Raw genomic sequence first — 11,237 nt, forward strand, 5'->3', positions numbered from 1 at the left:
CTTATGATGAATGTGCAATTAGCATAACCCTGAGCCAAAGTTCTACTGATAATTCACTTCAGTAAGTTTTTCTGTATATGGTGTCATCATATCTAAAACTTACAAGGAGTGTATGCCAGCGAATTTTATTCTTTGCTACAAATCCTACTGAACATCTGCAGGACTTTCAACTAGGCAGCCAACAATGCTACTTTTATTTATTTTTTCAGAGTTTTCAGTGAAAGTTCAAATGTCAAATTCTACAATGTAACAAAATGGCAAATACATCAAATATGGATCAATCAGTGTTTATCCCATTTCATTAATCAGTATTTTACTTTCAAATGCTGAATTGTGCAACTGTGAAAGTTACAATCACACCTTTAACAACGTCTTAAATTTGTTTTTTGCTTGGTAAGATTAGGGGTTTATTTTATCCACATATCGTCCTCCACCACCACAGTGAATGAACTTGAGAGTGAATGGATGTCTGTGTGTCTGTCTCTGCCCAGAGTGTAAGCAAAATAATAATAAAGTAACTTTAACAATTAATCAACCAAATTCAACATTGACTATACAGTATTGGTACATTAATAATAGCTTTAACAACAATGCTGTAGAGTAGAATCTGACATAAAAACATCACTAACACAAAAAGCACACACATCACATTTCCTCGGTCCCGTTGCATTTTCTGCTCTGTGTTTTTACAACGTTTTTACACAATACAGTATGCTTTGTAGAGGTTAATCTATCACATCCCATGTAAATCAGAGTTCTGACCTGGACCTGGACCTGAGCTGAACCTAGGCGCTGGGTGGCAGCGCTGGATGTCATTGGGTTTAAAAGATTTGTCACAGGGCTGACAATTTTAAAACGGTGTCTCCAGGTTGGATCGTTGAGTATCGAATCATTTGTTCAAAATTCGTAAAAATTATAATTAAAAAAATGATAATATTTGTGCATGAGAAGAACATTTAATTCTCAGGACAATTTAATATACTCATAATTCATATTCATATTTTTTGTCAACGAAGCATGAACACAAGACAGGCATGACTCTCTTTTCAGGCCATTTATTGACCACCACTTGACTTGTCTCAAGAAAAAAATATTGCAGAATTCAGTAGGTTTTCCTGCAGATGGAGCCATTGGATCAGAACGCTCAAAGGCACAAAGCGCTCTCTATAACCATGGACCTATAGAACTGTATGATCCTATTATGTCCATGTGGAAAACTTTTTAAAATATATATTGCTATTATATCTGGTTTGTAACTTTGTAAGACCTAGTATGCTATTCATTTGAAGAGTACTATAATAATGTATGTATGGATTTATGGATTTTGCTTCAGATAGTGGTGTCAAAAATTCAACCAATAATTTGTTTTTGTCTTTCCTGGAGCAATAACATTGTTCACTGTGAGAAATCTATGCATCCCCCAAAAGCGTACATGATAGGGTCAAATAAAGGTATAATCCTTATCCTTATCCACGAGTGGCTTGTTTGTCTTCTTTTGTAGAGCATATAGTGACCCCATGGTTTAAAGTTACAAAGGAAACTTATTGTAGACAAACACAAACAAAATAGTAATAATAATATGAGGCACAGTGCCCAGAACTTTGGCATTTTCAAAACAAAAGCTTTTGTTAATGTTTTCATGTCTTACAAATACTCCTTAAAGCAAGACATAATCCTTTTATATTTTGAACCTGAAATGCACAAGCGTGTGTCAAAACATTGTATATTATTATTGCAATATGGACCAACTTTTAATTGTGTAAAAGTTTACACAATAGATAGATAATAACTGGAAGCCTTTATGCTGGCTGCTATTACACCCCCTTCAGAGAGTCAGAGGTCAGAGAGAAAACACATGCTACTCACAAAGTATTATTGACTTTTATAAGCTTCGTCTGATCAACTTTGCACTAAATCTACAATTTAGTGCAAAGATTGGAAAATAATAGAATGTAACAAAATGTAAAACAGACACAGACCAACATGAACCCACTTTGTACTTTGTGAGATGTGTTGAGAACAAATCCTGAAAACAGGAACAACCCAGCTTAAAAGTTACAAAACAAAAATAACAAATAAGATTAACATAAGAAGACGACCTGTCATAAACAGGAAGATGAATGAGACTTAAAGTTCTTCCACCGCATCACAATTAGTGTTGTAGTAGAAGTTTTATTCTTATTATTAATATTATGAGGCCTTTTTTTTCCTCATCATCCATCATCATGTTTAGTGAACCTACCAAGGAAGCATGGACATGGGCGGACATGTTATTATTAGTAGTAGTAGTAGTGGTAGTATCGTGATCATTATTTTGTCCTCAAACGTCGTCGCAATTTGTGTTTTCTATGTTTTTGTGATGGCTTTTTCCTGCTGCTAGACTGGACTGACATTAAATGGCAGTTAATGCATAAACTGTGTGTACATCAGGCTTGCTGTACAGTGCTGTGTGAAAGTAGAGTGAGGGGAGGAGGGGGGGGGGGGCTTTACCATGTTCTAGGCTGCTGCTGGTTAGAACAAGCACAATATGATGTTGGAGGTGACATATTTTTACCTTTAAGGAATTTAACCTTTGACTTCCATCCATGTCCTATCATCCTTCATCGTTTAATTTCTGGGAAACAGGAGTGAAGTCCGAACACGTCAGCTGCCTTTCACATCCTCAGAGGAATGTTGGCAAAGACTTCACAATGTTGTCGGTAAGTATTCCAGATAAGACTTCAGAAATACAATTGATGGCACTGCATACCACCATTTCCTGCTCTGGGTTTTCCCTTCACATCCTCTCTTCAAACTCTTTATTGCATCTTCTCTTGTATGTCGGTGTAATCCCTCATTCGTCCAGGCGTGTTCCATAGTAGAAAAAGCTTCAGTTGTAGTCATCTGGACTCAGTTAGAAAAAATAGACGTTTCGACTCTCATCCAAGAGTCATTGTCAATAACAGAATTTAGATCGAGAACTCCGATATTAATACTGTTCTGTGGTAAGACCCGCCCATTGGGCGGAGCCTTCCTGAAGTAGAAGGAGTTGTTTGTTTCAACAGAAACTCCCCCCTTGTATCTACCGAGCTAGCCTATTCAGAATTTTCATGGGCTATTAGAATCCTTTTTGTCTTTGTGAGACCCTGGCTCAACCACCCTGAGTACCTGATTAGCATCTAAATGTCCTGGTCCTGGTCCTCTACCTTTCCAGGGGTTCAGTATACCATTATAGATACCAGGGAGATTGAATCTTAACCCTCCATTTCTGTTTAAAGAAGGTCTTTCTTTTTTAACAAAAATAGCTTCCTTGACTCCTCTTTCAAACCATCTTTTCTCCCTGCTTAAAACCTTCACCTCACCGTCTTCAAACGAGTGATTAGAGGCTTCAAGATGGAGATGCACGGCACTCTGAGGTCCTGAACTTGTATTTCTTCTGTTCTCTTGTGTAGAGGCTGTTTCGTCTCACCTATGTAACGTTCTTTACAGCTTTCTTCACTGCATTGGATCGAATAAACTACATTGCTCTGTTGCTAGTTTATTCGATCCAATGAGGTGAAGAAAGCTGTAAAGAACGTTACATAGGTGAGACGAAACAGCCTCTACACAAGAGAACAGAAGAAATACAAGTTCTGGGCCTCAGAGTGCCGTGCATCTCCATCTTGAAGCCTCTAATCACTCGTTTGAAGACGGTGAGGTGAAGGTTTTAAGCAGGGAGAAAAGATGGTTTGAAAGAGGAGTCAAGGAAGCTATTTTTGTTAAAAAAGAAAGACCTTCTTTAAACAGGAATGGAGGGCTAAGATTCAATCTCCCTGGTATCTATAATGGTATACTGAACCCCTGGAAAGGTAGAGGACCAGGACCAGGACATTTAGATGCTAATCAGGTACTCAGGGTGGTTGAGCCAGGGTCTCACAAAGACAAAGAGGATTCTAACAGCCCATTAAGATTCTGAATAGGCTAGCTCGGTAGATACAAGGGGGGAGTTTCTGTTGAAACAAACAACTCCTTCTACTTCAGGAAGGCTCCGCCCAATGGGCGGGTCTTACCACAGAACAGTATTAATAAAGATAAGATAAGATATTCCTTTATTGTCCCACATGGGGAAATTTCATTGGTGCAACGGAGTTCTCGACCTAAATTCTTTTATTGACAATGACTCGTGGATGAGAGTCGAAACGTCTATTTTTTCTAACTGAGTCCAGATGACTACAACTGAAGCTTTTTCTACTATCTTCTCTTGCATGTTATTGACAGCATAAGTACAACTTGCCTTTTTTATTTTACCATGTGCACATGAGGTCTAACTGAAGCAATGTGTGACCTCCACTGTTTGAACGTCACGTGCTTCACAAAATAGAATTGGAAAATGTTTATTATTTAGAAAAGGTGTGCGACAGCAAGCAGGAATTTGAAAAGGTATTAGTGACTAATCTGGGAGAAACTTGTCTTTGTCACATATAAGGTTACATGCCCTTCTGAGAATGTGATCTATGTCAAGCATGCTCCTGATGGCAAGAGAACAAGAGAGAGGGCCACTCGAGAAAGTTGAACCCAAAAGAATGCAGCTCTGGTATTCATTAATGAAGAGCACTTGCTTTGGAACAAGAACACAGGAATGAAGAGCATACTGTGGCTAACCACGTTCATTATTATTAGGCTAAACTAAAGGAAGAATTACCAGGTATATTCAAACAGTTTATTGTTTTATGAAATGTTGCATTCAACTGTAAAAACCTTCATATTGTTTGAAGTTCACAGAAATGTCACATATGGAGTTAACACTTGTGTACAGGTAGACAAGACTGTGATATTCAGAACATAACTCTTTGGCGTTCTGCTCAATGCAATATCTAAAATAATACAAATATCTGTAAAAATACACGTATAACAATATATTAATAAAATTAACCTGTTAGTTCAGAAGCTCACAGTAAACAGTCGTTTTCCTCTTCTGCCTGTGGCACTCTGTCCTGCAGAGACCACGTTACTCTCACACGTATCATTCATGCAAACATATTGTCAAGAAGTACTTTTGTTTAATATATTAGGAACATTCTGGTCACAGAGCCTTACACACTTGTAGATCCAGCTACAGAGGCTAAAGGAATATGACAAACCATAGGAGTAAATAAAATAAGTGTAATGATTTTATCAATTAATGGGAATAGATTCCAGATCTGAGTTGAGATTGTTTAGAATTATAACTTGACAAGAAGGGGAATGCATGTCTATGCTTCACATAAATTACATATATTTTAGAAAATGTAGAAACCACAATAAATATCTAGCTTTTTCAGTAAGGAAATACTATTTAAGGATGGGGAAAGCAGCAATATTTCACATATATACTGTAGAATATAAATATTTTGGCATTCACTCTGAGAAAACATGTTGCCCTATTACAATCCACAATACTGTCCAAGTAGCTTAGATGTCCTCTTTCTCTGAAGCTGCACATGCTGCCAGCAGCAGGTCAGCGAGATGAAAGGTCAAGAGTGAGTCAGAGCACAGCTCTGGCCCAAAACCCTAATGTCCTTTTTCTAACGTTCTTTTGTCATTCACAGACACTTGCTCAACGTCCACCTCCAGATCATTTAAATAAATATTTCCACAGCTTCCGTCTCCACTTCATCCAAGCCTTTGAATGGATTTAGTAGCAACTTTTTAGGCACTGTCTTCTCTGAAAAATATAAACAAAAATAAAATCATTAAAACACAGTTGAAAAACAAGGATAAAGTTGCTCAGTGACCACTGATGCTCCAAACATAAAGGCACACATTATGAGCCATGAGCTGCCAGACGGTCTCAGAACATACAAGGGCCTGAGGTAAATGCACTTGTGTTATGTGCATGCTATTGTTTATATTACATGTATGCACCCTTAGACAAAAGAACATAGAGTAAATGATCAGATTCTTACCAGTGTTAAGCTTAGTTAGACTCGAAGCCAGTTTGGCTTTAGTTCCTGTCACAGGTCGCTCCAGAGTCCCCGGTTCAGATTGTGCAGAAAATTGTCGATTTGGCAACGTCTGATCATCTGAAAGACTCTTCCCTGAAAGACAATCATCGAAAAGGCTGTGTAAATAATGAGAAGTTTCATTGGAATTGGGTATGGTGATTTGACTAGGTAATGAAATACACCAAGGGCATGGTTTGGGTATCATCAACATAAATGATTCAAACACTGCAACATAATATAGCTCACCTCTGCTCTTGGTGCTGCTGGTGCCAGTGCAGATGGCAGGAGTGGAGGAGGCCGGTCGCAGAGGTGCCCCCGTCTTACAATAGAGCTGAGCAGGACATTCCTCCCTTTTCCCTTGGTCTTGGTGTAGCCGCTGGTTGAGAATTTTTATTACAGCGTCCTTTTCCAAAATCTGAGCATAAAGAGTACGGATTCTAAAAAAAAAAAAGTACAATGACATTTGGTTAACAATAGCCAAACTCAAAACATTTCCCAACAACACAGAAGCAGTTCAGCTGCTCATATGTTCTGTACCTGTTTTCCATCTCTTGATTCCTGTAGTCTGCAGGTGGAAGGTCCTCATTAAAACTGTTATTAGAGGAATGGCAGGGCGAGTGGTTAATGATGGTGGTGTCCCTGCAATCAAAGGGAAATTACAGGTTCATTTATATAAGGTGAATAGTATGCAAATGTAAGATGCCTCCACAGACGTAGTTTCTTTTCTTACCTTTGAGCTGCCGCTGTAGCAGCCACCTCCATAGCAAACTGCCTCATGGTGCTCTCCTCTAAATACTTCTGCTCCCAGCGCACCATGTCAGCCTCCAGAGCGAGGATCCGCTCCTCCTTCTCCTGAAGATGCTCTTGAAGAGAGCTCATGGTTGTTCCCGGGGGCTGGTTCTGCCTCTATGAAAGAAACACAGGGAATTTAAACTAGTGATTGTTGATTTTTAACCATAAATTACCAGAGAAGCCAGAGATAACGCTGATACATAAACTAAAACATATCGAATACACTCCTAATGCTCAACTACAAATTTGCTATTTGCTATTTGATGTTTTTGTGTTCATGAGTAAGTGGAGTAAAGTCTAATGTAAAATCACCACCATGTGATAATCTGCAATAAAATGCCACTATGAAAAGGAAGTAGTTGCAGTATCAGTAAATATCTTTTGCACTTTTGAACAGAAAGTCAATGAACCTTTTTCTATTATTACCGTAAGTTGTAAATCCCTATTGCGGTTTACAATTGACAACATTTCTCCTTCAAACTAAAGCTGCAACATCTTCCTCTCCAGAATAATGAGTCAGGTCTGCCCCACTTAGAGTTTTAAGGTATTTTTCAACATCTTATTAATTGGTTTAAATGTTCCACCGCTCGGCTTTAAATACTATCACGTCGTTTGTGCTTTTTGTTTTACCTGCTGTGCCCTTAAGGTGCGCAGCTCCTGCTCCAGTCGCGTCCTCAGCTTCATCTCCAGGCTCTCGCGTTTCTCACAGGTGGACTGCAGCTGTGCCAGGGCGCTCTGCAGCCTCTCCACTTTCTCCACGTACGCTCGCTTCCGACGGAGCTCGTCCTCCATCTGACGACCACGGCCCAGCGCAGACTCTAAGGCATCCTCCAACCGCTTTGCCTTCACGGTCTGGTCCTCCGCCATCCCCCTCAGGCGCTGCAGCTCTCGCTCAATGCGCTCACGTTCACTGTTCTGCTCTTCATCTGTAACAAAAAAGACAGATTTAATTCAACAGCGGTCTTCAGCACATTCCCTTCACGGCAAGAAACGGACTCTTTCTATGAAGTTGGTAATAAGAAGCAGAGGCCCTAACATGGAGCCCAGTGTTCTTCATTAAGTGAAGCACTTGTGGTATGTTGAGAGGAAGACAGAAGAGGAAGGGGGTGAAAGCTGCCCTATCCCTTTGACCCACATCACACAGAGCATTCCTCATCAAGGCTAAACAAACACTGCTTTTAACACAGACAAGAATCACAGGTGGGGAACCTCATTTTTAACCACTCTCCAAGCTGCTCTTTCATTTATGCTCGCTACATTTCAAATGTCTTTCTTTCAGGGAGGCCGTGTGGGTTGAATTCCTCATTTTAAGCCTTCTTATGCAAGTGGAATTCCTGAACTACAAATTAGCTTAGTTTGCTCTGTAACGATCCAATCATGCATGTTGATAGAAAAGTGAGCTGGGAACACGCAATACTTACTTTGTTCAAGGAGTTTAGCCATGATGTGCTGGTTGTGGTCTGCGGCCTGAGCTTCTTTTGCCACATGTGATCTGGCATTTTCCAAGTTTTCTGTGGCAAATTTAGATTTTGGTCAGAACATCCACTTATGACACCAAGAGTGAGTGAATAAACTTTCGAGCTTCATACCTCTTAGGTCTCTGTTAAAATCCTGAAGTCGTCTGACCTCAGCCACCAGCCTCCGTCTTAAGGTCTGCTCCAGAGTTTCCCTCTTTGTGCTTCCCTTCATCAGGGTTTCATAAGCCTCCGAAATGCGCTGGATTTCCTGCTCCAACTGGGAAGTTAAAGGAAGGAACAAGGGATACAGAAATAGAAAAGGGGAGAGAGGAGACTTTTGGTTAGTCTACTTCATTTACCAGGGAGGAGCTACAGCTTAGGTCCATGTTTTTACAGTAAACACACTAAATGTTTATGCACGGGATCATATAGTACTACAGTGTGTTTGCAGTATAATTTGGAGAAGGAATTTTAGCCCGCACCACTCCCTGTGTGACTGATTTATATCTACATTCCTGAGGTTGATAGCTCATGTTCCAGGTGTGAGTGCAAAAAAGCGCGTGTACACAAGCACGGCACAACTTCACAAGCACACACAGACACACTGTAAAAGGATTCTGGGAAGGCTGCCAGCGCGCGGAAGGTGTACATGCCTGTGCCTGGGCTGTGGAGACGGCAAAGAGACACCCACCATTACAGCAGTCACACAGGCATGTTTACTCAGGGCTGCGGCTGGCGGGGAAAAGTTTCCAACCTCAGCAATTACCATTCTTTAAGGCTGAGAGCAGGCAGAACCACGTGACACATCTCCAGCAGAAAAGATTTACAATGATTGGCTGAAGGTGTCAAATGTCTGCTGTAAAAGGAGACACGGCATCATGTTTTAGCCCTGTCGACTAGTAATAGTGAAAGGCAGTTAGGAGAAGTGGACTGACACCGAATGACTACTGAGTGACATGTGATGACTGTGATGTGAGTGTGCGGCCTCACTGAAACTCAGGCGCACATACTTTGGCTGCCTCTGGGTCAGCCACACAATAAGGGCAGTGTGTAAACAGCGCAACAGTCGCCGCCAGTGAAATGTGGCAGCTGTGGGTCTCCTCTGCCCTTCCTGATGAGCAAGTGTGCACAGGATTTGCTGACAACTGCTCATCGGGCTTGTTTTTGTGTAGACAAAGATAAGGCCTTTTGTGTTAAAGTGTAAATATTCAGTGAACGTGTATCAAGCAATGAATGTGTCTTTACCTTTTGAATACGGCCTCCTTTCTCCCTGTGGACCTCTAGCTCATGCCTCAGCCTCTCGTTCTCCATAAGCAACAGCTCCACTTGGTTGGGCTCCTCCAAACCGGCAGGTGGCATGTTGTGTAATGAGCTGTAGCAGGGAACGTCACCTGGCTGCTCAAACCTAGAGATAAAGAATAAAAAGTGAGGAAATATAATGGTGTCATATTTGTTGACTTTACAATACATCAGAAACATGTGTTGTTTAATCATCAAGACAATATCGGCGTGTGAGGCAGAACAAACATTCTTGTTCCACGGAAATGGATTATTTCACAGTAGTGGAGCGTAGTATGACTAATTTTGAAGGTATGAGGTGTTTACGCATGTGAAACAAAGACGACTCCTACACAGATGTCATTCACATTACTCTGATAATGTTATGCAAAGTAGAGTGTAATGAGTAGGTTCTTTGTAGTACCTTTGCACAGGTTCTTGGAACTGGTGAGGGATAAATCCTTGGCCCTGAATGGGCGTTGAGTACTCTGGAGGAGGGCAGCGTTTCTCTGGGCCTGGGGGGCTGTAGTAAGGCAACTCTGGGTAGCTGTGAGAAGTGCTTTTGAGTGCTTCTGCTTTGGTCATATCAGTCCTCTCAAGAGACATCTGCATGCACTGCTCACTCAGAGACCGAGGATGGCTGCACTTTAGGTCCATGTGGTCCGCCTCTGCGTGGAAGACCCCCTCATGGAGCTGCACGACAGGGCCTGTAGGATCCCAGTGCGAGGCCAGGTACTGAGAGTGTACCTTTGCCTGATCATATGTCGGTAGCTGTTCGCCGTGGAGTTGGAAGAGCTGGAAGGTGCTCTCTGAGTGTTGGTAGTCCCCCTGATGCTCCTGGCCCTGGGGCTCCTGCCGGGCTGATAGCTGGGGGGACAACGGCTCCTCTTGGGTAAGACTCTCCAGAGAGGAGTGGGGGCTTCGGCTCATATCGCCTCCACTGCTTGGTGAACTGCCGCTGCCTCCGCGCAGAGCCTGCTGCTGGATGGCCAGTAAGGTGCGTGTGTCTGTGGGGTTTCCATATCGGAGCTGCTCCTGGATGAGTCTGTGCAGGACTGTGCCAGAAGACTCCTCTGTGGATGACATAGTGCTCGCTTTTCTTTTATGGGACAGATCCAAACTCTCAAATAGATCCGCTGTAAACCTGTGTGAGAATGACAAAGTTAATTAGTATTACTATGATATGACATTGATAAATACAAACACACATTGCCCCACATGCCATTTTTAGAATAAACACTGTAGCCATAGTAACTTAAATATAGACGGATACTGGTGCCTATTGATTGAAAAACGCCCTCCAAATTCATAAACAGGCTGAAACGTAACGATATAATTAATGTGTAAGTACTCAAGTAAACTTTTCCCAACAGCGACAGAGAAGAAACGTGGACACATTTTCCATCGCAGGCAAAAAAAGTATGCGCCAAAATTCCAATCTCACGGGGGAGCAAAAGCGCACCGCCCGAACAGAATACGCATTTTAATGAGCCTAAGAGCAGCCGAAACGTACTTTAAAGACTTTAGTCTAAGACACATTGTAGAAACAGCAAACAAGGTCTGTTAGGCTAATATGGCCTATTTCACAGTTTTTAAATGAAGTTTTTAGCGTGTTCTGTTGTGTTGTGCCTGAGAGAACGGGAAAGCTTGTTCTTACCAGCTCACGAACACATCATGGGAATCTATTTGTTTCAGTCAAATGTAGTTATTCCGAAGTAGTCCAAGTAAAACGAGTCTCATATTAGACGTGAGCGCTTCGTCCTGCCTC

General features: G+C 41.5%; 1 protein-coding gene across 1 annotated transcript; it reads right to left on the reverse strand.

The window, feature by feature from the left end:
- Positions 1 to 4,664: 4,664 nt before the first annotated feature.
- Positions 4,665 to 11,237, reverse strand: LOC140356496 (angiomotin-like 2a). Its single transcript, XM_072441465.1, has 11 exons — positions 11,127 to 11,237; positions 9,894 to 10,613; positions 9,437 to 9,596; positions 8,324 to 8,468; positions 8,156 to 8,245; positions 7,365 to 7,660; positions 6,673 to 6,848; positions 6,480 to 6,581; positions 6,189 to 6,379; positions 5,904 to 6,035; positions 4,665 to 5,662 (listed from the first exon to the last, which is right to left on the reverse strand). The coding sequence occupies exons 2-11, from the start codon at positions 10,553 to 10,555 to the stop codon at positions 5,577 to 5,579; spliced, it is 2,040 nt and encodes a 679-aa protein (XP_072297566.1). The 5' UTR covers positions 10,556 to 10,613; positions 11,127 to 11,237; the 3' UTR covers positions 4,665 to 5,576.

Source organism: Eucyclogobius newberryi, unplaced genomic scaffold (genome assembly GCF_026437365.1).
Source record: "Eucyclogobius newberryi isolate DKJ021-1_F unplaced genomic scaffold, fEucNew1.0.hap1 SCAF_12, whole genome shotgun sequence".
Classification (NCBI taxonomy): domain Eukaryota; kingdom Metazoa; phylum Chordata; class Actinopteri; order Gobiiformes; family Gobiidae; genus Eucyclogobius; species Eucyclogobius newberryi.

Excerpts from the sequence above, each read along its gene's own strand:
- LOC140356496 (XM_072441465.1), bottom strand. The coding sequence starts at position 10,555 with ATGTCATCCACAGAGGAGTCTTCTGGCACAGTCCTGCACAGACTCATC. Across the intron at positions 6,036-6,188 it reads CAGCAGCACCAAGAGCAGAG|GGAAGAGTCTTTCAGATGAT; the intron begins GTGAGCTATATT and ends ATTGTCTTTCAG. Across the intron at positions 5,663-5,903 it reads TCTAACTAAGCTTAACACTG|AGAAGACAGTGCCTAAAAAG; the intron begins GTAAGAATCTGA and ends TATATTTTTCAG.